General features: G+C 49.0%; 1 protein-coding gene across 1 annotated transcript; it reads left to right on the top strand.

The window, feature by feature from the left end:
• Nucleotides 1–132: 132 nt before the first annotated feature.
• Nucleotides 133–26,026, top strand: Pde1b (phosphodiesterase 1B). The gene is given in 17 exon segments (XM_059248123.1): nucleotides 133–253; nucleotides 342–464; nucleotides 17,652–17,765; nucleotides 19,001–19,183; nucleotides 19,345–19,411; nucleotides 19,718–19,754; nucleotides 19,757–19,833; nucleotides 21,893–22,033; nucleotides 22,392–22,404; nucleotides 22,407–22,491; nucleotides 22,575–22,700; nucleotides 22,819–22,920; nucleotides 23,917–24,037; nucleotides 24,290–24,371; nucleotides 24,696–24,804; nucleotides 25,267–25,397; nucleotides 25,908–26,026. Coding segments are annotated over 16 exon segments (1,602 nt in total). The 5' UTR covers nucleotides 133–253; nucleotides 342–354; the 3' UTR covers nucleotides 26,012–26,026.
• The last annotated feature ends 1,597 nt before the right edge of the window (nucleotides 26,027–27,623 follow it).

Below are 27,623 nucleotides of genomic sequence, written 5' to 3'. Positions count from 1 at the left end.
GAGGGAGGGGAGCGGAGGGAGGAGGCCCTGGCCCGCAGAGGAGGAGGGAGGCGAGGAGGCGGCTGTGGCAGCGCGCGGCGGCGGCGGAGGTAGCGGCAGCAGCGGCGGTGGTGGTGGCGGCGGCGCGGAGGGCTGGAAGAGGGAGCCCAGAGCTTGGCCGGGCAGCACAAGAGGAGCAGCCGCAGGAACTGCAGCTTTGTTAGCTTGGGCCGAGTCCAGAGACACCGGCCTGGCTGGTCCACGCCAGCCGCAGGTGGGAAGGGTCTAAGATGAGGGGAGAGGGTCTTTCGGCAAGGGGTCAAAGCTGAGCAGAGGGGCTGTCTCCTCCTTCTGTTCCCTAGACAGTGGCTAAGCATGGAGCTGTCCCCCCGCAGTCCTCCAGAGATGCTGGAGTCGGATTGTCCATCACCCCTGGAGCTGAAGTCTGCCCCCAGCAAGAAGATGTGGATTAAGCTACGGTCTCTGTGAGTTTCTGGCAGAGGAATGTGGAGAGGGGGGAGCCTGGGCTCTGTGTGAGTGTGTATGTGTGTGTGTGTGTGGGGGGTGAGCAATTGGACCCGGCAGGTAGATTCTCTAGGGCACACATATTGGCAGGTGCGAGGAAACATGGCCCTGACACTCGTGTCCAGGCCACATGTGTGAAGCATCTGCAGAGGAGGCTCTTTGGCTAGAGCGGGTTTAGGAGTTGTAAAGCTTGTGCTTGTGTTTGTGGCCCTTTGGGTGACAGAGTGTCACACGCAGCAGCTCGAGGAGGCAGCACACAGTATGTGTGGTGTGGCAGGGCTGCGGACAGGCAGCTTTTAGGAGGTGCCAGGCTGACTCACACATATCCATGAGCAGGTTGTGCAGATATGGGACACATTGCATGCATGTGCACCAGTGTCCATGGGTCAGAGGTGTGAAGAGTGCTTGCACACCAATGCGGATCTAGTGCAGGGCAATACTTGTGCCAACCTGTGGGTTCTATGTATCTTCTTTGGGATTGGTAGGTCTGCCTCCTGCATCCTACAGGGAGCAGGATGAGGGTGCCCTGTACTTGACAGAATCATCTGCTTTGGGGTCTGGAAAATGCATATTAATGATCCACCTGGGGTCTGGAGAAGTGACTGGAACCCTCACCTGTGAGCTAGAAGGGTGGTGGTGGGGGTGGGGGTGAAGAAGATTGATTGACAGGAGCAGCATAATTGGCTTTATCAAAGCCTTTTTGTTTATATAGGATCTCCCAGGATCTCCAAGCTCATGTAGGCATCATTCCTTATTGTGGGACTAGAGTACATGGAGAAGAATACAAGAGAGGAAGGGCTCAGGCGTTCCATGCACCATTCTGAGGAAGAAAAGGAAGTTTTTATCTTGCCCCTCAAAGCAGAACAGGATTGGGTTAGAGACAAGCCATACACAGTGTTCACCTCCCAGGCAGGTGCCATTGGATAATCTCTGCAGTCTGTTGATTCTTAATCAGAGAATGAGAGAAGACGTACATCTCTCTAAGAGATTCTCTGCAGCCCTAGGAAAGAGGTGATCGATAGAAAACAAAATGATAACCATCCCTGAGCCCCATTCTTCTTCAGTTCCCTCAGCAGCAAGCATTGAGTCTTTTCTTCCTTGGTTCTGATAAAGGGAGGGAATAAAGGTAGGAGGTGGACAGATGCCCATGTCTGTTTGGTCTTTAAATATTTCACCAATGGTGATGAGTTGACAGCTTAGATTGAGCAGGTGAGTCTGATTGATGTGCTTGCTGCTTACAGAGGCCTCGGGGAGAATGAGGCACAGTGGGCAACAAGGCTTGGAATCCAAATGTGCGCTTCTGTCTCCCTCCTTCGCTGCCTCTGGCCAACGCAATTTGCTGGATTCTATGAAGCGCAGCCTTGGAATGAGTTCTAGGATAAAGAAATAGAAAACCAAATTGAATAGATTTTTGTAGGGTGGGTCTCGATAGATAGAAAATGATGCTCTGCCAATGGTAACTAAGCTGAGGAGAGTGGCAGGTGAGGAAGTGGCTGAGAGGAAGGATGAGGCATCAGGAGCCACAGACAGAATTCCAGTGTCTCAGGATGGCACTAGTGGCTGATCAGACTTGACCCTCATTCCAGGTAGCAGGACCCTGTGGTAGAATGGATTTGCCGTTTTCATCACCTTCCACATTTTTTTATCCAAGCAAAAGTCTTTCCTGAAAATGAAAAGCTGTTTCCTTCTTTAATGTGAGAAAAGAGGACCCCAGAAGGTGGTACTGAACTCTGGAGAGAGAAAACTGTAGAGGTAGCCTGTTTCCATAGTGCTTTAGTTGAGATGGCCTTACATGGTGGGCAAGAATCAGTGACCTCATTGATTAATTTGGTCTATGTCACTTCAGCAAGTTGGTCCTAAGGAAAGCTAGCTAGCTGATTCATCCCCAGGAGTGGATTCTCAGTTTTGTTTTCTCAAGGTAGAGAAAGATTTAAAGGTAGAGCCCAGGTTGATGGCTTTCTGGATTTGTCTTTGTCTGAATATTAAAGAGGCTTTGACAACCAGAAGAAGGAAAAACAAAAACAAAAACAAAAACAAAAAACAACAGGATTTCAGGCCCCTCCCTCCCTCCCTCCCTCCCTCCCTCCCTCCCTTCCTTCCTTCCTTCCTTGCTTCCTAGGTAGAAGTTTCCCAGCCATCTAGTCATTGTTTCTAAAGAAGTGAGAAAGGAGGAATTCCCTGAAATGGAAACAGGGCCCCCTCCTTCTCAAGGGTGAGGGTAGAAGAGGTCATTTGGTCTGGAAACAGGGAGGTAGTCATGGCTGTCTCAGGACTAGGCACTAAGTGGAAATGAAGACAGATGGGATTTCTACATATCTGTCTCTTCATGTATCTGGTTCCCAAACCCAACAATCCTACTCCCCCTCCCTTTAAAGTTCTAATCTAGGACATCCAGACTCTTAGGGTGCTTTTGCCTATGGATACAAAGCCTCCACTAATCGAATCATGCAGGGCAGTTTCTTATTGGAAAGAACATTCAGGAATCCCATTTCCCACACTAGGAATCTGTCAAGGGTCAGCTGAGAATCTGAGGCTGTATGAATTGGGGAAGTCTCTAACAGTGGAATTTTACTTCTGGCTAGCAGGGAAACTTTTCTAACTCAGGAGATTCATAAATAAAGAGGCTGAAAAAGGCAGCCTGGAAATGAGGGGCTGGTCATGCTGATTTCAGCATCTCCAGCTGAAGATGAGCGTTGTGACTGGGCTGTCCCCCTTTAAGACCAGAGGGAATTGGGGACTGTGGGAGAGAGAGTCTAGATGGAGAAGTAGTTTTCAGAGTCTTCTTTGAATAAGACAAACCATGATTGATGTGCTGCCTTGGCTCATTTATTTTTTCATTAAAGAACAGTCTGGGTGCCTTGCTTGGGACAGGTAGCATGCTCGATGTTGGAGATGTACTACTGGATGAAGTGAGCATGCTTCCTGCCCTCAAGGAGCTGTCCAGTGGTGTGGAGAGGCACACCATCTTGCTACTCTTATACAGGAGGTAAAATCCTGCCACTCTGGGTTTTTGCCCAGTCTTTCTTTGGGGGTTATGCACACATGAAAACACAGATGTGAGTTCCGTCTCCCAGGGCAATACAAGCCTCACTCCCATCTCTGCCCCAGTTTCTCTCAGGATTTTACATTTTACAGATAGAAATTCCTCCTGTCTGTGGGACAGTGAAGGCACAGTCTTCTTTTCTTGTCTCTCCCTTGCTTCATTTTCAGGACTCCAGAGGTTCAAGGTCATAATAGCTGAGTCTAGAACAAGGACCTATTTGAGGTGATACTTGCTTATCTTTATTTCATCAGAGTCTTATGTGGTACCTTGAGCAACACAGGCTCTCAAGAAATACTATTATAAGGAAATGAAAAAAGAAATTAATGTATTATGTGAGTATGAAGTCATGGAATCCAGTTCTTTCTCCGACTCTGTGGTGTATGTGTACCTCCACACAGGAGGGAAGCATGGGCAGAAAATGGAGGTAGAAGAAAGGGAGACGGTACGGTTGCTGTGTTTTGAGTTATTGAATCTCAGGATAGAGCCTGGAACTGAATGAGTTACAGAGAAGATATAAAGGCTGTGTTTTGTGTCAACGAGAGACTGAAACTGTGAGTGCCAGATATGTATATCTATAAATCTGGGTAGAGGGTGATGAATGACAGAAGCACAGCTCCGTGATGATGTCTCTCTCTTTTTTTATGGCTACGAATAGTATGTTTGACAGTTAATATGCTGGGAAGGTATGCTCCTACCCGAATGCCTCAAATGTTTCTAGACATGGATGAGATGATGTACAAGTGTATGTGAATGAGCATGCTAGTAATGAGATATGGTGTATATGTGATCTTCAGTCCTAGGGGAGACCCAGAGGGCAGCAGGAGGAATCTGAGGGACTGGACCCGGAGTCCCATTGATTGGTCCTGCTATTGGTTATCATGTCGAATATGCTCCATCCAGTAATCTGTGTGGCTCTTACCAACACTGGAATCCTGCTGTCATTCCCCCTTCTGTGCATATAGCCGTGGAGCTGCTGTGGAGATTGCAGGATGATCTGTGGCTCCTTCCACCTCTGGCAACAGGAGCACCAGGCCTCGCAGACCTCAGTGGGAGGCTTTTTTGCTGTCTTCCCTGAACTAGCCCTCTCTCTTTCATTTCTCGCGATGGTCCAGGGAATCTCTCCTTGGTTTTTATATTGCCTTTCCCATCATCTCTCTTTCCTTCACAGCACTGTGTGAATGAGGATTGAGTGGCATCTGGGATGTAGAGGGAGGGGAATTCTTGCAGTAAGCTGAGGAAAGGCCCAGATACAGGGCAACTCAAATTCAGATAAAAGAAAGAGCTTCCCACACACCTGGACAGAACAGGTACTGGAAGAGTCATGGAGGCTGATGATGGAAGAAGGTCAGAGAGAATATCAAGAGGTGAGTTTGGGCTCAAATTCCCACTCTGACATTTCTGTGCCATGTGATCTTGAACTCATATGGTTTCCCAGAGTCTCTGTTCTTTGGTATTGTCCGTATGGAAGGGGCTTTAAATGATAGAGTCTGGAGATCTTTCAGCATGGGGGAACTTGCTTTGTGAAGGAATTAATGGAAGACTAATGACTGGATGAGAAAAAAAGATGAAGATTTGGGAGGCAGGAATACATGAATATCAAGTAAACTGGACCCCAATATTTGGGGCATGATTTAGACGAGTTTTGCTGATTACATGGGAGGGGTGAGGACATGTTTCTGACCTCAGTGGGGCTGGAAATGAGCTAAATTGTGAAAGATGTGGGTTACTGTGAAAGGAGAGCCGAAGTCTTTGTTATCTTATCCCAGTGGCTGAACTGGACAAAGATGGAACAATTGTAGTTCTGAGCAATGGTCAGTGTGAGAAGCAGCCCTCCTCCTTGGAGGGGTTCTGTGTGTGTTGGGGAACCCCCTTCTGCATTTATCATAAATTCTTGGCCTGGGGTAATATTGTCAGGCAGATCATACCCCTCAGCTACCTGGAACTGTGGAGAGGAGAGAACACCGAGTGAGGGGATTTTTCTCACTCTGGGTCAGGTCTTCCTCCTTCAGTCCCAGCTATGGCTTAGGGAACCTCTCCTTCTGGTCATAATTGTCCCCCTCTCCTATCATATGTTTCCTATTTCTACTTTAAATTTGTATTTCTTCCACTTCTTATTTTAGAAGTTCTCTGCAAGTCCTGTAGAACCTAGATACTATTATGCTTGCCCAGAACCCCAGGAGGTAGGTTGGGGAGACAAAGTGGCTACATGTGAGTTTTCACTTGACATTTTTTGCCCAGAGGAAGGTGAAGGGCAATATAGGCCTGGAAAGCCAGGTGGGATTCAGTCAGAGAAAAGCTTCGACCTCTCTAGACCTTTCCCCTCTCATTCCCTCCCAGACTAGAATGGAGGAAAAGAAAACCTTGAGACCAGGTGCGGCAGTGCATACCCATAATCTAAGCATTCGGGGGAGTTTAAGGCCAACTTGGGCTACATGGGACTCTGTTTCTAAAATCAAAAGACCAGCTAGCCAGCTAGCCACCACTAAACCCTTACAAGAGGTCTTACTTGTCTTTGAGTCTGCAAAAGAATGGTTGAGGAAATCTGTAAGGCCTCTGTTCTCTCCTTCCTTCCCTTTCACCCTTCCTACACTCTCTTCTCTTACTCTCCTCTGCCCCCATCTTTCTTGGGTTTCCTTTCTTTCCTAGACTCGTTTTTTCTCCTTTTCTGTGTCCCACTTTGCCCTCTCGGCCCCTGTTGCCTTCACTTACCCTCTCTTGTCTTCAGCCTCCTACTTCCTCATCTCTGCCTGGGAGACAGAGAGTCTGTGGGGAGGATCCCATCATGTAGGTGTTGCTGTGGTGACAGTGGGGTAAGTTGGATGCAAGACACCCTTTGGGGCCTTCTTCAGAGTCCAGCCCCAACTCCTGCTTCCTGCAGGACCTCTCTTCTGCCTGATCAGCAACCTCATCCTCTCAGTTCCTCCAGGGAAGAAGCCAAGTAATTGACTTTGAATCTCAAGGGGCTGGTTTTCTCAGGTATGGAAGTTGAGTAGCTATTTTCCAACTCTCTCCAGGACAGCTGCAGAGAAAGAGGCCTAAAATGAGGGCAGCAGGTGGGGTGGAGGTGAGACACTGGGGAGGCCAGAAGTCGTTAGATCCAGAGATTGTCCCTAAGGGGGGTGACAGCTGGTCCAAGAGAGCCTGGAGGGAGTTCTGGGAGGGGTTGAGATGGGATGGACAGGGAGAGGGGTTCCTGTGCAGGGGTAGGAGAAAAGTGGTTGCTAAGCATTCAATGCAGGGCTCTTCAAGTGGTGTTAGTCTCTCTCTCTCTCTCTCTCTCTCTCTCTCTCTCTCTCTCTCTCTCTCACACACACACACACACACACACACACACACACACACACTGCCCCCCCCCCCCCCCCAGCTCCTGTTAGGATTCTGCTTCAGCATCTGGTGCTGTGATGGGGTTTGGCAGAGAGGAAGGCCAAGCTGTATCCAGGGAGGCCTGGGGATAGGGCTGAGAGAAGGGTCAGGAGTATTTTAGGGTTACTCTTGGCTGAGCTGGGCTCTCAGGTCAGTTGATTGTACAGCTGCAGTGAGAAGTCAGATTTACAAATAATTAAGGTGGCTGCAGTGGGCTATGAGGCTGCCAGCTGGTATTGGCATCGTTTAGGCTGGGATGAATGGGGCTTTTGGGTCAGGTGCCTGGGGAACCTTTGACTGACAGGATCCTGGGCCTCAGAAGTTTCCCCTCTCCTTCCACATTCTTAGCTTCCTGCTGCCTTGTTTATCAGTCATCCAACATCTAGCCTGGCACCTTCTCCCTAGTTCTGTCCTCTATGTCCACCTTGTTTGGAAACTCCCTTCAGCCTGGGATGAGTGAGCACACTTGCCAAGTTTCATAGCCTGGAGCATCTCTGCACCAAGCCAGAGCTTTAGGAATTCCAACCTGGAAGATGCATAACACATCTCTGCTTGCCTTTGAAATGTCAACAAAGTTGGCCGTTGTTTTGATTGCTGCAGAATGGATTGAGGGTAGAAATGCAGGAGAACTTCCTGGGAAATTCAGAGTGGTTAGATAGTGAGTGACCTTTCTCTGATAAAAAAGGAAGCTACTCTCTTCCTTTAAGACCTGGTAAATGCTGATTGGGGGAAGCAGTGAGCTAATCAGAAAGGAAGAATTCTAGAACCTGGGAATCAAGGCCCAGATACCCTGCTTCCCTAGTGCCTGCAAAGCCAGGCCCTGAATGTAAGAGCTGCACAGGGCTACAGAGGAAGCAGCCAATGCCCAGAGCTAGTTGGTAGGATGGGGTCTGTACTGCGACTAGACTGTAATCCTGCTGACCCAACCTTATGCTGCTCCACACACCTACAGTCGTCTCTTGCCAAGCTGACAGCTCTTACCCATCTTAGACTGCTTTAAGCATCTGGTCAGTCGCCTAGAAGCAAGACATCTGCTGGGGACATCTGCTGGGATGTGGTCTATTGGACTCGTGGGGTGGTTTGTGGAGGTGGCTAATAAGCAGAACTCCACAGTGCAGGGAGAGGGATCAATGGACAAGTGAGTTGGAAAAGCATTCTTTTGAATGGGGTCCTGGCACCTCCTCTCCCATCTGCCTTCACCTTATGTTATTGCCCACCTCTCCCAATTACTCCCTTTCTCAAGGGCTGAAATCTAAGGGAGAGGTGATACATTTGTGTGCTGTATTGGGCTGGGCATTGGGACACCTGAGTTCTTATTAGTCTGATATAAGGCTTAAGCTGCTGAAGTTGTGTCTTTCCATGGCACAGTCTGAGCTGTGCTGGACTCTTGCTAGGAACACCCATTAGGAATGACTTCTAGTTAGGAGACTGGGGAGCTGTTTTCATACACAAGCAAAGTAGAAGCAGACTCCTTCACTCTGTGGCTCAATGTTTGAGCTGGCCATCTTCTGGAGCACCTCCCAGATTTCTTTCTGTCCCTCTTTGCCCTCCAGGACCTTCTACACTTCTATTTAATTTCTTTTTGATCTTTTGGGTTTCTATCTACCTTGTTAACAGCACCACCCATCAGGATGGGAAAGTGCTGACAATACCTCTGCCCTTTCCTCGAACCCCTCCCGATCCAGTGCCTAGAGATTTCTCATGGATACCATGGCTACTATATCAACCTGAGTTCTGTCGTCTTCCAGAATGGCACCCCAGTTCTGCCACTTGGGGGCTATTTTTATCTCTAGAGCCACCCCCGCCACTCTACCCCGCCAGCTGCCAGAACTAGAGCTGCTCAGATAGCAATGGGAACCAGGGATCGAGGGGAGTGTGGGGCAAAGTTCTGGGTGCTCTTGGGTGCTGCAGCTCCATGCTCTGCAGTCCCTGCCTCTGCTTCTGCTGCCTTCCAGCTCCTGTGGACTACAGAAGAGAGAGAAGCCCTAGACACGAGGAGAGACTAGAGATTTTCCACACATAGAAGACTGCATGAGAAAATTGGGTCCTGGGTACTAGTGGGCATCTGGGACTTTGTTTATGGAAACCTCTCAATGAATATTTGCAAAACTAACTAAAGGATTGGACTAAAGCAATAATCTCCTGCATGGATGTACCACTGTATATAGTTCCCAAAGTGCTCTCATAACTATCTCATCAGGTCCTCACTAGACTTCTGGGATGCATGTGGTATTTACCAGATTTAAACACGGAAACTAGAACTCAGAGAGATCTGCCCATGGTCCTACACAGTGAGAAAATGAAGGCAAATTCTCCTGATTTTTACTCATGTCATTTTAAAATGGGACTTAGCTGATTTTCTCCCCTCCCCCCAAGTTTCTGAGATTTTGGATCCCTGAGAGCAGCTAGATAATCGCTTCCACAGCACTACTCCTGTCCCACTCTCATTTTATCTGACCAGACCCAACATTTGTCCCCTGTGCCAATGATTAGTCCTTGGTACAGGTGGAGAAAGTTGAGTGTGGGAGGATAGGGAGTCCCTGTGCTTGGGCTTTTTCTACCTCTAATTTTAAGGGTTAATGAAAGTAGAAATGGTCATTGTAACAGGGGAGGAAGAGACCTTAGAAGAGGGGAGGGGAAGAGTGAGCAAGTGAATAAATGTGACAGGAAAGCAAGTGGGGAGATGATTTGGAGGGGAGAGGACCCAGCAAAAAGGGGTCAAGGAGGATGGGAGAGGGCAGTGAAGGAGAGGGGTGAATAAGAACAAAGCATAAAGCCAGGTGTAGAGGCATACACCTCTAATCCCAGCACTTGGATGGCAAAGGAAGGTGGATCTTTGTGAGTTCAAGGCCAGCCAGGCCTACATCATCAGTTCTAGGGCTATGGAGAAAGACCCTGTCTCAAACAAACAAAGAAACAAACAAAACAACAATAAAGTCTAAAAAAAAAAAAACAAACAAAAAACAAAACTCGAACAGCAACAAAAACTACAACAGCAAAAATCCCAAACAAGCAAAAGTGACACATAAATATGGAAGTGCCATAAGGAAGCCTCTAACTTTTCATGTTAACATAATAGCATAAAATGACATAATTTATTAACATATACTAATAAAAATAAATTATAACATTTAAGAGCTGAAGAGAAATTTGATACTGGACTTCTTGTGGGGTCTACGCATCTCTGTCCTTCCTCCTAGCCAGGTGACTTAGCTTTGTCAGAGGTAGAGCACAAGGTCTGGATGAATATGTGAATCCCGAGCCCCCAGGAAAGGATGATGGTTGCCCCTGATTCTCTCTTTACTAGGTTCTATTTATAATCGTAGGCTGGACTAGGTGACACAGCGTACGGTATGGGGTGAGCGGCCATTTGTGCGCCACCTTTGGTGCTGCCGGGCAAGAGAGTGGATGACAAGATATCCTCTCCAGTTTAAATTAATGTTTACCTCTCAGTGGGAGAGTTGAGATTAGTAGAGCCGGGCAGGACGGGGAGCTAGCACAGCTTGGAGGGTGCCGCTGTTTGGGGCTGAATGCAGCTGGCTGTCATCTGCACTGCCCCCCCCCTCCCCCCACGTTCAGAGTCAGCAGGAGCAAAACAAGCCAAAGCTTGGCTTGAGACCTTGATGCTGGGTCTAGCATCTAGCACTTTCTTTCTGAAAGTGCTAAGCATCTGATGGCCATGGAAGGGAGGGTGAAGGCAGCGGGGCACAGAGAGTGGTCCCCCTGCTTCACAGCAACCCCTCTTGGCTACCTGTCCTCTAGAGAGCAATCTGTGGGTCTTTATTCTCTACTACTCATCTGCAGTCGAAGCCCACTTCCACTTGTCAGAGAGCTCTGCCGCTGAGAAACAGCAGGTCCCTAAACTTCGTTTGTTTATACTCCTTTAAGGCCTTGGCACAGTAACGGTATTTTAATTTCTCGGCTTCTGAGCGGTAAGGAAGGAGGGAAAAGACTTCCCGTCGTAAAACCAGAGCTCTGTGTTTGCTTCTTTCCTTTTCCCTGTTTTTGGTCATGCTCATCCCTTTGAGCCCTTTCCCCCAATCCACGCCTAAAGCGGGACCCTAGATTTGAGGATACTTTTGGCTTTAACACTCCCAACTCCTCCTAAGCTCCGCCTTAGCCCCGGTAGACCAATCGTGGCCCCAATGCACTTGTATTGGTGATGTCATCTTGTAGCCAATCGGGAAGCTGCTGGGGCTGTGTGCGCAGTCCGCTTAGGTTGCAGAGGCTAGGCTTTTTTTCCTGGAGGGTGAAGTCAGGGATGGAAGAGGAGTCTTGGTCCTTAAGCTCTCTGGGAGCCTCATTTTGCCCCTCCTGTGCTCTGTCGTCACTCCTCTTCTTCTGAGCTGTGTTGACCTCACTCTGGTTTATTCACGGTATCCCCCAGTCTCTGCATGTAAATTAGGAGTAATTCGGCTAGCATCGGCTTTTGTTTGTCTGTTTGTTCTTTGTTTATTTCTGGTTGTTGTTTTCTGCCAGGCCCCGCCCATCACCCTACATTCTCTTTCTCTGAACAAGTTCCCCAAACTTTTCTTTCACTGTGGAGTGGGGAGCACTTCCCTACTTGTGAGCTTCTCTTGTTTCTGCAAGGCCCTTCCCAACTGCTACTAACTCTCTGGGGAGCTCATCCTCCTGTCTTGTGAATTCTCTCAGGTGGGCCAAGGCTCCTGGGAGAAAGGCCCTGGGAGAAGCCCAGATTTGCAGGAGATGGATCTGCTTAGCCCCTCTGGGCTCTAGCTGGGCCTACTCCACTCCTACCATAGACTTCTCCGTGACAGATTCAGGATGGTTCCCGTCCCTGCCTCCAGACACTGCCTGCTAATCCCTATTTCCCAAAGAGGAGCCCCACCTCCTCAGAGCAAGGGGCTGGCCTGTGCTATTTCTGGCCTTTCTGGGACTCTTCGGACAGCAGATTCTTGTTTTCAGTCTGATTCAGATGTGAAACTTTTCCCGCGGCCTCTCACCCAGTTCCTGTGGGCTAGGTCTCTGCTTCATCATCCCTCTAGCCAGGCCCTTCCAGTTCCCTGTCCAAAAAGTGCTCTCTGGTCAGTTGCTCAGTTCTGCTAGAACCTGGAAGAGGAAGTTAGGGGGTTCAAGAGGGAGTTGTTCCCCAGTAGGGGCCCTTGGGCCCTGGGGTCGGCTTTTTGTTATTTTGAGTAGAGAACTTTGATTTCCATGGCAAACCCTGTTCCTGTCCAGAGGAGTCATCTCCAGGGGCCCATCCTTAGGTAAGTGCCAGGGAGAGGGGAGGAGAAAAGAGGCAGAAAGAGAGTGGAGTGGAAGACAGGAGAGGGGAGGCAGGTAGAGAAAGAAGAGAGGCCAGGAGGAGGCCAAGAGGAGAGGGGCGGCAGGAGGAGAGGGACCAAGATGGAGAGGGGGGGTAGGAGGAGGGGGGCAGGAGGAGAGGGGAGACCAGGAGAGAGGGGAGGCCAGGAAGAGAGGAGAGGCCAGGGGAGAGGAGAGGCCAGGGGAGAGGAGAGGCCAGGGGAGAGGAGAGGCCAGGAAGAGAGGAGAGGCCAGGAAGAGAGGAGAGGCCAGAGGAGAGGGGAGGCCAGGAAGAAAGGAGAGGCCAGGAGAGAGGGGAGGCAGAAAAACTGAGGGCAGGAGAGGGGTGGTTGCTTGTGAACTCTTCTATTTCCATTTCTCTTTGCTGTTTATCACTTCTGCTTGACTATGACAGGTGTCTTCACAAGTTTTTCCTCTCTCTCTCCCTTTCCTGATTCCTGGTATCCTTAAGACCTCACATGCCTGCATCCTCCTACAGTCCCCATCTCTCTCTCTTCCCTCACTCTGTAGGCCAGACTGACCTTGAACTCATGACATTCTTCCTGTTTCTGCTTCCTAAGTGCTGAGATCACAGGTATGACCTACCATACCAGGCCTTTTCTTTCTTTTCTTTTCTTCTCTTCTCTTTCTTTTTCTTTCTTCTTTCCTTCTCTCTCTCTCTCTCTCTCTCTCTCTCTCTCTCTCTCTCTCTCTCTCTTTCTCTCTCTCTCTCTCTTCCCTAGTGCTGGAGGGGACACAGGTCCTTGTACATGTTAGGTAAGAGCTTTGCCACTGAGCTCTTTACTATCTTCTTCTCTCAGCCCCCTGGGTTGAAGCAGTCTTTTTCTAAGCCCCCTACCTACAAAGATCTTTGTGGCAGTCTTGGTACTGGAATAGTGGCAGGCAACTTTGGAAATCCTCAGATTGCCTGTCACATTGTGATCCATAGAAATGGATTGGGGTCTTCTGTGTGTTAGGGTTATTGTTGCCAGAGTCTTCTATTCCAACTAGAGCCAGGGGCCTACCAAGGGTCAAGATCAGAGGGCATTGAAAGTGAAGGAGGAAATGTAATGGTGAAGTGGGTATGGATGGGGTGTAAGGAATTCTGGGAAACTTCAGTCTTCCTGGAGGCTTGTCTTGTTTTCCAGGGAGGGGCCAGGTTCTCTGAGGTCTGAAACAGGGCTGGACTAGAAGTGATGTGGTGGAGAAAAGGACTTTCTGCAGCTAGTGAGGCATGGGGGTCTTCCCTCTGGAGGACTTTGAGATAAAGGAGGCCTTGCTGCCTAGCATATGGTGTCTGTGCACACGTGTACCCACATGTGTGTTTGACTTTAGGAGGATACAGTTCAGCACCTGGATCCTCTCAGCTGCCTGAGTCCAGCTCCTCTTCTTGGATTCCTTATTTGTCAAATTTACTCTTTAATCTCCCCCAGCCCCCACGCCTCTTTCTGGTGCCTTGATCATGTTTTGTTCAGACTCCTACAGAAGCTCTTTGTGTGTTCCTGGGTGAAATCTAGCAGCCAGAGAAGGGGGAACTTAAATGGTTCAAAGTCAACCTATAGCTTCACTCCTGTCCCAGGGCTCACCAGTAATCTTTCAGAAGCCTGTCTGGGAAGTGTCCTTTTGTAAGTTCTGGCAGGTGGCCTTCCATCTGATTAGTCTTCCTACACCTCTAGTTGATGACCTTTCTTTTCCCCCTTGAGACTGGGTTTCTCTGTGTATCCCTGACTGTCTTGGAACTTACTCTGCAGACCAGGCATTCCTCGAACTTAGAGATCAGTCTGCCTCTCGAGTGCTGGGATTAGTGGCATGTGCCACCACCGCCCAGCTTAGTTGATGAACTTTTATTGAGCACATACTGTGTGCTCTGAGTATGGAGACCAAGGTAAAGCAGGCACTGTTTGTGCCACACTGATAATTGCCATGTCCTGTGAGTTCACTGACAGGTCCAGACAACAGAACACTTAAGGTGGACATGGCTGAGGCTCTGGTTCAATGCCCTATGTCTCTCAACAAGCTAATTACACTGTCAGACTTGTGCTGTCATAATACCATGCAAGTGTAGGGACATAAGTAGGTCTCCTTAACTTTAGTGTGAGTTGTGGGCTTTGCCAACCCGAGACTGACAAGTCCTTTGACCTTGGGCAAAAGACACTTCCTTCTTTCCTAAAATGCTTGTGAGAATCAAATGAGGTTTTAAACTGTATAGGAGAGACGCTAGTCACTAGCGTTTTCTGTCATCTCCTGCATGTAAACTGTATTTCTTCTCCTAGGCTGAGACTGAACAGGAAGGTGCTTGCTTGAAGGACTGTTGTGGGGGCAGAGTGGGAGCCAGTGAAACTGGCAGTTGATTCCTGTCCAGTTATATTTATGGGGATCCCTTGCCCGTGCCAGGCTTGTTGCACATTTATTTCATTTAGTTCTCTTAATATTGTTGTGTGACTGCTTACCACTTCTCAGCTGAAGAAATTGAGGCTCTAGAGTAAAAAGTTGAGTGCTTAAGAATTACTTAGGGTATTCATTAAAAACCTGTGGCTCTGGGCCAGGGAAATGACTCAGGGAGTAAAGAGCTTTGGAGCAAGCCTAATGTCCTGAGTTCAGTCCTCAGAATTCATGTGAAGGCCAAAGGGGAAAATGGACTACACAAAGTTGTCCTCCAACCTCTGCATGGGTCATGGCACACCTGCATCCACACACATTCAACACACACACACACACACACACACACACACACACACACACACACACACAGGAGTAATAAATTTAAAAAATGCATGCCTTCCTTTGGTTCCACAAATGTGCAGTGAAGTTTGGAGTCTACATTTTGATTTAAGGTGATGCTGGTATCTGTTGTCTCCAGACCACTTTTACTTATTTATTTTGAAGAGGATGGGCTTGAGACAGGGTTTCTCTGTGTTAGCCCTGGCTGTCCTGGAACTCATTCTGTAGACCAGGCTTAACTTGAACTTAGAAATCCACCTGTCTCTGCCTCCCGAGTGCTAGGATTAAAGGCAAGTGCTACTACTGCCTGGCTTAGACTGCTTTTAAAAAATATTTTATTTTTATGTGTATGTGTATTTATTTTTGTGCATGGCATATATACTACATGTGTGTAGGTGCCTGTGGAGGCCAGCAGAGGATGTTGAATCCTTGGAGCTGGAGAAACAAGAGTGCTAGGAACTGAACTCAGATCCTCTGGAAGAGTAGCAAGGACTCAACCATTAAGCCATCTCCCCAATCCCTCTGGGCCACATTTTAATTTTTATTTTATCTCCAGGTCACATTTTAATATATACTGATTAAGAATTAGGGGCTAGAGAGCTGGCTCAGTGGTTAAGAGCACTTGTTGCTCTTGGAAAGGACCTTAGTTTGATTCCCAGCATCCACATGGAGGCTCCCCAACTCCTCGGGGCACCAGGCATGCCTGTGGTACAAAGACATATATGCAGGCAAAGCACACACACACACACACACACACACACACACACACACACACACACACACGAATTAGTGACTTGCCCGAGGGCACATTGCAGGAAGTGAACTTTGAACCTGGGATTCCAGCCTCAAAGACTATACAGTCTGGTAAACCATTCCAAGGAGTGGGGTTTGTGCATTGGAAATGCGGTTTGCAATCCTTTCCCAGCTGCATTGTTAGCAGTTATGCAAATAAATGCAAATAAGAAGCCGTGGGTGTGGCTGTTCACTTGGGAGCCAGCACTGGTTTTCCTCTGGCTTGGTTGGGAAAGACAGTGGTGGAGGACATTGATTACTGAGAACACTGCTTTTGGTTGAAAGAGGTCTGAGTGAAGTAGTAGATTAGGGTAAGGGTAGGAATATGAGGAGAGGTGAACCACAGGCAGTAGGAGAGGCCTTTCTGGGTTTTTTTTTTTTTTTTTTTTTTTTTTTTTTTTTTTTGTGTGTGTGTGTGTGTGTGTGTGTGTGTATGTGTGTGTGCCTGTTCCAAAACCCCCAGTTGCAGGGACTAAGTAGAGAGGGAAGCCCTGTTTGGGCCAAAAGGCAGAGTGCACCTTTTGTTCTGTGATATCCTGGCAGATCCTGGCTGGTGGTTTTTTCTTGCTTATTTGGCTGGGAAAGCCTTCCAAGATGTCTAGTCCCTTTCTGTTCATTTTTCCCTTGTGAAGCAGGAGTGGGCTGAGTTTTCCTAAACCCACCCTCCTTGTCTGACAACTGGCTGTTTCCACATGGAACCAGTGGGGCCTGGGTGATGAGGTAGGCAAGAGTCCACTCTGGAGGCACAGGGCTCCTCCCTCTAGCTCCCCACCCCCGGACTGGCCCCTTTCCCTTCTGCCCCATTTACTCTCAGACATGTAGGCCAGGACTGCTGGACTCTGAGGTGAGACTTGGCTGGTGATACTTCCCGGGGCTTGCTATTTTCAGCACCCCTATTCCAAAGCTGCTGAGACCCCAGGATTCTAGAGCTGATTCTGTTCAGGAATGCCATGCCATTGTTTTCCCTCCCCCAGCATCCCTGGGAATTGATGCTAATTTCAGCCTCTGGTCCCTGACTCATTCTCTTCTCCTCCCTGACTCACAGGGTGACCTTGGGTTTCTGAAGCCCCCTCTCAGTGGGAAATTGTCCTAGCTACTGTCTCATCCCACCTGGGCAGGAGAGCCTGTGTATGGGTGGGGGTGGGGGTGGGATGTGTTGGGAGGGTGGTGAGTTGCTTTCTTCAAAATCATTGTCTAGAGCGGAGAGTTTCATTTGGAACTCTGAGCTGCTCTTGCCAGACTTCCAAGAAACCTCTCAGTTAATCAGTGACATTCCCCCCCTCCCCCAATCCAAAACTGCAAAGCATGAAGGGACTGTCCCCTTGGGGAAGGCATCAGATGAGTGAGAGCCTGGCTTCACCCCACCATTTCACCAGGGTGGAACTTCAGCTGGGCCAGAGACAGGACATGGGCACAGTGACTCTGCCAGAGGTTATCTGTGGCATGAGCCCGGACAGCCAGGGGTTAACTTGCTTTGTCCTGGTTGATGGATTCTGGAATCATAATCCATTAGCTCTGCCTGCGTGGAGTGAGGCCAGGCAAAAGCATTCAGATTGGTCTTTGTTCTGTGCCTTTGCTGTCCTTGCCAGGGTCAAGGGGCTGTAGACGTGCTCCTCCTCCCCATGTTGACCAAGACAATGGAAGGATCCTGGGGATTGTTTTGATTGGTGTTGATCCCAAAGCCCTCTCTCATGGGGAAATATTGAGACTGTGAAATAAATCATCTCCAGAAACATCACTCCTGGGGCTGCTACCTGCCTAGGCTAAAACTGTGGGGGTATATAAAGTTACTACAGGCAGAAGCCATAGCCTGGTATGAAAAACACTGACTTCTGTTATCATTAGTGTTAGAATTATTAACAACTCAGAAGACTGAAGGTGTTTCTGCAAAGTGCTCCCTGTTGGGGAATCCCCTGACTGGGCTCTAGTGTCTAAACAGGACGTCTGTATTCATACCCTGCAGGCTGCGCTACATGGTGAAGCAGTTGGAGAACGGGGAGGTTAACATCGAGGAGCTGAAGAAAAACTTGGAATACACAGCTTCCCTGCTGGAGGCTGTCTACATCGATGAGACACGGTGAGAGAGGTCTGCAGACAGAGAAGGAAGATGTCAGATAGGCAGAGCTGGAGAGAGAGGACTGTGACGACGGGGACAGACAAAGAGAGGGTGGGGCAGAGATACAGAGGCTGTGAGATGCAGAGACAGGGACAGACTGCCTGGAGAGGTAGAGCTCAGTGCTTACCTCACATTCCTGGCACTCTGGTCGGATCCCCAGTGCCAGGAAAAAGTGCTGGCTTCAGGGATGCAAGGGACCCTAGAAACCATCCAGTCCTGACCTACATGGACCACATCTCTAGACCTGTGTTGACCGGGAGGGACGACTCTGATTCCATTTGGCTACTGAGTACTTGTAGTGTGCAAGGATGAATTGAAATGTATCTGTAAATTATATCCTGGCTCTTAGAGATAGAAACCCGCCCCCACAAAATATGTCATTCACTCATTGTATGTTTTTGAAATAATATTTTGGAGGAATTAGCATAAATAAAATTTACCACTAAACGTACCAGTTTTGAAACCATCCTTTTTCTTTAATTTTAAAAAGATTCATTTATGTTAATTTTACTTGTATGTGCCTGTGTATATGTATGTATGTATACCACATGAATGCCCGTGCCAACATGGAGGCCAGAGAGGGTGTGGGATTTTCTGGAACTGGAGTTACAGGCGGTTTCAATTGCCTAATGTGGGTTCTGGGATCTGAACCCTGGTTCTCTGCAAGAATAGCAAGTGTTCTCAACCACTGAGTCATCTCTCAAGCCCCTTACCAGTTTCTTCTTACCATTTTAGTGTAGCTATTAGAATAGTTAAATTTTCTTTTTTGTTGTTGTTTTTGTTTGTTTGAACCAAGGGCTCATATAATCCAGGTTGGCTTGAACTTGCTATCTAAGTAAGCTAAGGCTGGCCTTGAACCCTGGTCCACCTGCTCTACCACACCTGGAAAAAAATTAAATTTCATATGTGAACCTTATAGTTCATTTCTGGTGAACTGTGCTGCCCTGTAGAATCCCTGGGAGGTGGTGTTTCACTGTCTGCTAAATCATGTCTATTGTGATCTCACTACTTCACACAGTGAGCTCTTTCACTAATTGGAGATGTTGCATAGGAAGATAGACACAAAGAGCTGTAGTAAAAGAAAGGGAAGGTGAGGATTGAGGGGAGAGTCACTAAGCGGGTATGGCTGGATGCAGGGTCTCTAGGTATGGAAGCACTTGCTTTCTTTCCTCTGTGACTTTCCTCCTGGTCCCCAGGCAAATTCTGGATACTGAGGACGAGCTTCGGGAGCTTCGGTCAGATGCTGTGCCTTCAGAGGTGCGGGATTGGCTGGCCTCCACCTTCACCCAGCAGACCCGAGCCAAAGGTCGCAGGGCAGAAGAGAAGCCCAAGTTCCGAAGCATTGTGCATGCTGTGCAGGCGGGGATCTTCGTGGAGCGGTGAGGTTTGCCCATACTCAGCCTCCCCTGCTTCTCTTGTGCCTCTGTCCCAGCAGCCTGACTTTTCATGGCCCTACTCACCCTGACCTATCTCACAGCCCCAGTTGGCTAAATCTCTGCTCCTCAGACTGTATACTCAATTTTTCTATATTCTTTCTTAGGATGTTCCGGAGAACGTATACTGCTGTGGGCCCCACGTATTCTACTGCAGTCCACAACTGTCTCAAGGTGACCCTGGGTTTTTGGGAAAGAGGAGAAGGTTGGGGGTTGAAATAGCCATTGGGACTTCTAGATTCTGTTTGTGGTGTGATTTTTACTTTTTAAATACTATTTCCATGTTCTTCTGAACCATTTTCGCCCACTTGTCTTCTTGTCTCTCTGGTTCTGAGAGACACCTGGGATAAAAGAAACCCAACTTACCCACCTTTGCTTTCTTGCTTCATTGGGAAGTATGCCTAGAAGTCCAGCTGATCTTGCCATGGCAGGGGAGCTCTGGAGGGGAGCTTTCCTGCCTAGTCTGTTGTTTCTCCACAGAACCTGGACCTCTGGTGCTTTGATGTCTTTTCCTTGAACGGGCAGCAGATGACCACGCTCTGAGGACCATTGTTTTTGAGTTGCTGACTCGGCATAGTCTCATCAGCCGCTTCAAGGTTGGGCACATCCCCCACCTCTAGTCTGGACCCTCCACTCCTCTCTGTGCTGTCCTAAAAGATTCCCAATGAGTAGACTCCATAGCTCCCAAATCCCGCCCCAGTGTCAGGGATGACACTCCTGCTCACGTCATTCTTGCCTCTCTTGAAACTGCTGTAATCCAGCCTCTCCCTTCACTGACTGCTTCCTGAGGGTACAGGTCTGCCATCCTTTGCGATTAGAGTCTCTCCATCTATTCCCTGGGGGAGGGGAGGGACCAGTGTGCAAATCTGACTATTCTGTCTCCAGCTCTGGAGATGATTTTCTGAAGGGGACTAGCTCTGAGAAGAGTTGAGAAGGACTCTGTGCTTGGCAGAGGAAGACAATCTAGATAGAAGGCTGCTCTAGATCCTTCATCTGGAGGGAATAGCGCTGGGAAGGAACTAGGCTAGGAAAAAACCACTTCAGAACCCAGGATTGACAAGAGACTTTGGGGTGACACTAGGGGTGTCAGATATTGAAGGTGAAGTGGCTGGCCTTGAAGGGCCTAGGCTAAGCAGTACACGGTGTGTGTGTGTGTGTGTGTGTGTGTGTGTGTGTGTGTGTGTGTGTGTGTAGGTGTCCCCCTAGCAGTCCCTGTCTTATTCACTGGAATACTGTCCATGAAGCCTCTCCCTGACCCTTGACTCTTCTGACACCTCTTAAGAACTGTCATGGTAGTCATGAGCTGCTCACCTGGGTTCTCCTCCAGACCTTCATGAGGCCTGACCTCCTGAATTTTCCTTGCTACTTCCAGGCCCTTCTCAGGCCAAGAATAGCAGGTCCCTTTTCTAACTCCTGTTTCAGTAGGTCATTGTGATGAACTTCAGACACCAGCTTCTCCCAAACTCCCTCCCTATGTGGGTGGATGAGGTTTAGGGGGCCCAAGAGCAGCTGCACTGGGTTGGCTTTAGCTAGCCTGCTTGACTGCTTCACAACAGTTAGAAAAAGGGATGTCCACTGGGGTCCTGGTCAGGCTTCTTTCCCAAGCTCCCTGGTCTCTTCCCTCCCTGATCCCTCCTTTTTCTTCCTTTCCCTTCCCTCTAGGGACACCATGGCAACGCAAAAGCAAGGGCAGTTGTCATGGAAACAGTCCTTTAAAATTCCCTGAATTTGGGGCACAGCCCTCCAGGGGTAGGGGTGGGGGATGCTAGGGTCTGAGAAGTGACATGTCTTCTGTGTCCATTGTCATTCTGAAGCTCATTTGCAGGAGCCTCCCCAAGTCCTGAGCCCTGCATCCCTTCCTGGCCTCATGTGAAGATACTAGCCTTGGCCTCTAGGAGCCTTGAGCTCTTGAAGGAGGCAAAGATACCCCAGGGGCATCTGTAGTCAGGGATAGAATTGAGAGTGGCTCAAGCCATGAGAGAGTGGCTCTTGGGGTGTGTGCATGTGTGTGTAAAAATGTGGGCCTGGTGGGCTGCTCATTGGCATATGTGGAGTGGAGGTGGTCAAGGAAGGCTTCTCAGAGCAGCAGGTGCTCCACATCTGCTGCAAGAGTGCTCTGCAGCTCACCTTATTCTTCCTTTGCTTCTGGGCCTTCTCTATGGTATTGGATTTGGGGATGGTGCAGGTAGTTGGAAGGTAGGAGGGAGGCTTTCTTTCCTTTTCTTAGAAATCTCCAGGGAAGTAATAATAATTATAGATATTCTTTAGAGAGTACTGACTAAATGTCTTGTACTTTTCTCATTAAATCCCAGGTAGGTGGTGTTATCTTTATTTTGCAATTAGGAAGAAACACAAGGAGGCATGTGGATTACCCAAGGTGACACAGGCTGCAGGTGTTAGATCCTGAATCTGAGCCCCATTCTTTTGGGATCAGAGCCTGTAATAGTTCTCTGGAGAGGGTAGGTGGGTGAAGTGGGGTTGAGAAGGTCTCCTTGTGTAGCTCACCTTGGCCTGGAGCTTGCAAACCTTGCCTTAGCCAAGTGCTGAGATTACAGGGGAGCATCATTATACCTGACTACCTTGTAAAGAGTGCTGGGATTGCCCATCTCATCACTCCTGTATATCCTTGATGTCTCCATTCTTCCACTCCTGCAGATTCCCACTGTGTTTCTGATGAGTTTTCTGGAGGCCTTGGAGACAGGCTATGGGAAATATAAGAACCCTTACCACAACCAGATCCATGCAGCTGATGTTACCCAGACAGTCCATTGCTTCCTGCTCCGCACAGGCATGGTGGTAGGTCATGCTCCTGCTGTTCAGATCCTGTGGATCCAGAACTAGGAAGTCTTGGCTGCTCTCTCAGTGCCCTTTTCCTCATCCTGTTTCCTTGGTGTCAACAGCTTTGGAGTCAAATTGCATTAACTTCATCCAGAGAATTCCCAGGTGTACCAATACTTCTTGGGCACTGTTGGGGACACATGATGGGGTGTAGTGGGCATATGACTGATGAGGACAGAGGAAGGTCTCTGGTCATTCTGAGAGTTGAAACATGTGGCTAGCTTTGATGATAGATGGAGTGCTGTAGTTGTGAGGAAGGTGTCTGGGCAGTGACTGGCAGAGGGCTAGTCCAAGTTCATCCTCTTCTCTTCCCTAGCACTGCCTGTCAGAGATGAGGTCTTGGCTATCATCTTTGCTGCAGCCATCCATGACTATGAGCACACAGGCACAACTAACAGCTTCCACATCCAGACCAAGTGAGCAATGGGGCATGGTGGGGGCAGGAGGGGCCCAGGTTGCCAGCTTTATAGGGGGCTGGGCATGACATACAGCTTTACAGGTCAGAATGTGCCATCCTATACAACGATCGCTCGGTGCTGGAGAATCACCACATCAGCTCTGTTTTTCGAATGATGCAGGACGATGAGATGAACATTTTTATCAATCTCACCAAGGATGAGTTTGTGTGAGCAGAGGCCAGCATATGGCATCCCTGACACCCTTATCCCAGCCTTCTTTTCCCCATATCCTTTAGTCCTGCCTAGTGCTGAGAGGACCAGTCCCTTCTCTCTCTGTCCACTTAGAGAACTTCGGGCCTTGGTTATTGAGATGGTGTTGGCCACAGACATGTCCTGCCATTTCCAGCAAGTGAAGTCCATGAAGACAGCCCTGCAGCAGCTGGAAAGGTAGCACATCGAAGGGTATAGGCAGGGATTGGCTAGAGGGAGAGTCTTGTGAAGCAGCAAGTACACTAGGCAGTTGGTGTGCTAGGTTCTTACCTGGTTAAGAGACACTTCTGGCTCCAGGCACTCATTTGAGTGTACATGGGTGTGTGTGGTTTTGTGAACATGGGCTTGGATTTATCTAATGGGTCTGATGGAGGGCATTGGCTGGGGGCCTGGATAGGGGTTTTTATTGTAGTTGTAGGGCAGGATTACTCTGGAATGTTGGGAAATACATTTGATCTTTCTGGACACTTGTCCTTATCTGAAATGGTAACAGTGAAGTACCTCCTTTCACACTAACTCCTGTTTTAGAGGCCACTGGGAGAGTTGTGTGAGGTTAAAAAAGAACAAAACAAAGACAGAACAAATGTTATAATTCTATCTAATGCTGTTTAGAAGTGGCTGGGAATGTATAAGTGTGAGTAAGAGAGAATGGATTGTGTCCTGGAAGTGTGTGTTGACCTGTGTGTATGGTGTCTGAATGGGGATTGTGGGGTCACTGTGAGACACGTTGGGGGTGGGGGTTAATGACAAGTATCATGATGATTCCATTGTAAATAATATCACTGAGTGCATGTTATGTGTCAGACATCTTGAAATACTTGTTATAAGTCATTTAATTCTAAAACAACTCAATATGTGGTAGGCTTATTATTTTCACTTTTGGCTTGAAGAAAATGAATTATGAATGTTTTCAGTAACTTGCTTAGTGTCTCACAATAGTGGGTAGTAGATATGAGGGGGAGTCAAATTCACACCCATTGATTCTAAGAGCTTGGGTTCTCAGCTACTGATCTGTGCTCTATATCTATACATACAGATGAGTTTGTATGTGTGTAGACAGACTATTTAGAGTTATGTGAAAAGGAGTGTTTGTGTGACTGAAAGTTGGAGAATGCCAAGGTCTCCTTTTCCTAAAAGACCAGTTTCCCTTTCTTTAACATCTGCCCTAACCAGAATTGACAAGTCCAAGGCCCTATCTCTTCTGCTTCACGCTGCTGACATCAGCCATCCAACCAAGCAGTGGTCAGTCCACAGCCGCTGGACCAAGGCCCTAATGGAAGAGTTCTTCCGCCAGGTAACCCTGCCAGTTCCTACCCCCTGGTGTGCAAGCTTCCCACAGCTACTCCAGAGCTCCACCTGGCTACCACCTTTCATTTTACTCTTGAATTGATCCCAAGCCTGTGGGGTCAAGTCTCTCCCCACAGACCTGGATACTGGTTATCTCTGTTCACCCCTCATTTCCAGGTCAAAGGGTAGTGTCCTTTTCTCCCATTGCAGCCACTTATCTCCCCAGCCCTCCCAACCCCAAGGTATCTTCTCTTCCCAGGGTGACAAGGAAGCAGAGCTGGGGCTGCCCTTCTCTCCACTCTGTGATCGTACCTCCACATTGGTGGCTCAGTCCCAGATAGGTGAGTCTGAGGGGGAAAAGGAAAGGAGCTGTCTGGGCCTGGTCAGGCTTGTTCTAAGCCTCCAAGTTCCCGAACTGTTCTTCTTGTTGAGGCAAGGATGCTGGGCTGGATGTGGGGTTCTATGACAGATACCTGGAGCTGCATTAGAAGGGTCTCTCTGGGCTCACAGAGATATTGTCTCCAAGTTATCCCCAGTGGGAAAGTTCTAGCTCCAGGTCACTTCTCTAGGCTTTGTTACTTGCAGCCAGGGCTCACAACCATGAGATTCTTGCCTCTGCCTAGTCCTCCAAGTGAGACATTTTGCTGCTTGCCCCCTTCCTGCAGGTTTCATTGACTTCATTGTGGAGCCCACCTTCTCTGTGCTGACTGATGTGGCAGAGAAGAGTGTCCAGCCCTTGGCAGATGATGATTCCAAATCTAAAAGTCAGCCTAGGTGACTGTGACTGGGGTAACCATATGTCCTGGTTCATTGGTTGCACAAAGAGGATTCTTTCAGGAGAAAAGATACAGCCTAGGTGGGAGGGAGGGTAGGAGGGAGGTGGGATGCTTCAAGTTTGAAAGCCCCTCTGCTTGTCACAGAAGGATGAGACTAGAGGGGTGTGGCTCATACCTAGGCTTCCTATATTACTTTTCCCTTAAGGGTCTAAGCTGTCTTTCAGATAATCTTGTTTCTGTTTTCCTTCTACCAGGAGACTAAGTGTGGAGAGGGAGGGGTGCAGTTACGGGAAGATAGACAAGGATTTGGGGGTATCTAGAAGAGGGAAAAGAGGAGGACTACAGCCTGAACCTTTTCCTGGTCTTCCATCTCTTCCATGCTGAGGGCTAAGAATTGGATTCTGAAGAGGGCTGGGTCTCACATCTGGAACTGGGGGTTTGTATGGGGTCTTGTTTCTAGCTTCCAGTGGCGCCAGCCTTCTTTAGATGTAGACGTAGGAGACCCCAACCCTGATGTGGTCAGTTTCCGCTCCACCTGGACCAAGTACATTCAGGAGAACAAACAGAAGTGGAAGGAACGGGCAGCAAGTGGTGGGTGTTGTTATGTATGCGTGTGTGTGTGTGTATGTGTGTGTGTGTATGAACATTCTAGGGCTGGCTGGTGGAGCTACAGCAGTCTACTTTTTGTTAAGTCCCAGGCAACTCTTTGACTCCTAGAGTTGGAAATGGAGCCAGTCAGACTAAAATAGGAGGCCACATGAAAGGCTGGCTGGTTGGTTTGGGCTGTTCTAGAATGAAAGCTGGAGAGGTGATAGGGACATCCGCAGTATTCTAAGCTCTGGGACCCTGTGCACACCATGGCTGGACTCTTTGCACACTGTGGCTATCTCCAAATGGTGCCCCTGCAGATCTGGGTTACTTGGTAGTTCTGGCTGCACTGTGAGCAAGGGCTGTGAATTTTTCATGTGAGATGGGTGGAGGTAGCTCAGCTTAGAGGCAGGTGGTAGATGAAAATCAGTCCTCTTATTTTCTTCACATACACCTTGGTTCTGGAGAAACTACTTCTTGGCCTAACCTCAGCTTCCTTGGAACCCTCTGTAGGCATCACCAACCAGATGTCCATTGATGAACTATCCCCTTGTGAGGAAGAGGCCCCGCCCTCCCCTGCAGAAGATGAGCACAACCAGAATGGGAATCTGGATTAGAGAACTGGGGCCTGGCCAGGTGAGCTAGGGGGCAGGAGAGAGCCAAGCCAGTCTGGCTTCAGGTGGCTCATCTCTGGGCTCTCTGCTCAGTAGGATGTTCTTTCTTTTTCCAGGCAATAAAGCAGAGAATTGGAGGCATAAGACTGAGCCAGGGCATGGGTGGGAAGCAAGAGGCTCCTGGACCTTCTTTGGTCCCACAGTTCTTCCTTGAAGAAAGAAAGGACAGAACAGCACAGACAGGGTGACACATGTGCTAGGCTCTGTGAGATTAGGGAACAGGCACCAGTCTAGGCACAAGGCTCAGTGAGGGCAAGTGAATAAATGTGACATTTCAGCCCAGCTCATACCATTGGTTGCCGTGCATCTGAAGGGTATTAGCATTCTGCTATTCTGGGGACCAAGGGAGGACTGGGTGGGATTTGGAGAAGGAAGATCAGGTTAGAGATGAAGTTCAAGAACAGAACACTGAAGTGTCTCCTTCTTTCCACAGGTCTCATTGAGTCCAAAGTCTTCGATGTCATTACCACTATCCATCAGGACTGGTTTCCCCATCTGCTCCAAGGGAGTGTGCTGGTCATGGGAGAGATAGCCCGCCTGAAAGCCAAATGCTGGAGCTGGTGGGGTAGGGGAAGTTCCCCTCCCCATCCGATACCCAATGGGACACAAGCCTGGGGAACCACATGCCCCCAGTGGTCACTGTGCCCACCCCTTGCCTCTGGACTCCCTTCCTGGCCAGGTGGCTACTTGGGAGGGGTGAGTTTCCTGCAGGTTTCCTATGGCCTGGAGGGGAGGGTCAGAGATGCCAGCCCCCTTGGCCCTCTCCATCCTTCTTGCCTCCAAGTTTCTAAGCAATACATTTTGGGGGCTCCCTCAGCCCCCACCCCAGATCTTAGCTGGCAGGTCTGGGTTTCCCTTACTGTTTCCCAAGGAAGGGCCATAATAGGATAGGAGGCTGGCAGTTTTCAAAGCCCTGCATGGGAAGGGCAGGTGTCCCTTCAAGTACTGTCCTAGGAGGAGGTGGAGAAATCCTCTCGACCCTGGACTTGCACTGCTTTGGCCCCACTCCCTCGCAAACTCCCTCTCTGATGCCCAGACAGTGGCTGGGAGAGGAGAGGGGCCATCGGGATTCTGTCTGCAGGAAGACTTTCCTGGGGTCCCTAAGAATGTGGGGCTAGTCTGGGCTTGAGAAGCTTGTCACCTGCCCTATCTGGGTCTCTGGCCCTTTGCCTCCTTTCTGTCCCTGGGGACTAGGAGGCTCTCATCCGACCAATGTCTGTAAATGCTTTGAGGTCTTCCTTTAGGATGTATCTTATGAGCAAAGGAAGGAAAATACAGCTGGCCCCGGTGCAAGTGGGGTGAGGTATTACCCAGTAATCCATGTTGTCACAAAGTGGGTCCTTCCTGCCTCCCTTCTCCCAACACTGGCCCACCATGAGATTCCCCTCCCTGGGCTCCTGGTGGGTGGAAGGCAGATGGGGAGGGGTTCAGGGCTGTTGTATCCTGAAGCACACAGAGCAAGTGCAGCCAGGCAGAGCCTCTTCCTGTCCTCAGGCTCCTTGCCCCACCTCACCCAAGAAAAGGCCAAGTCCAGGTGACTGCCTCCTCCTTTCTT

Source organism: Peromyscus eremicus, chromosome 20 (assembly GCF_949786415.1).
Source record: "Peromyscus eremicus chromosome 20, PerEre_H2_v1, whole genome shotgun sequence".
NCBI lineage: Eukaryota > Metazoa > Chordata > Mammalia > Rodentia > Cricetidae > Peromyscus > Peromyscus eremicus.
The sequence above is the reverse complement of the archived record's forward strand: the minus strand, read 5'-3'. Positions and strand labels throughout refer to the sequence as shown.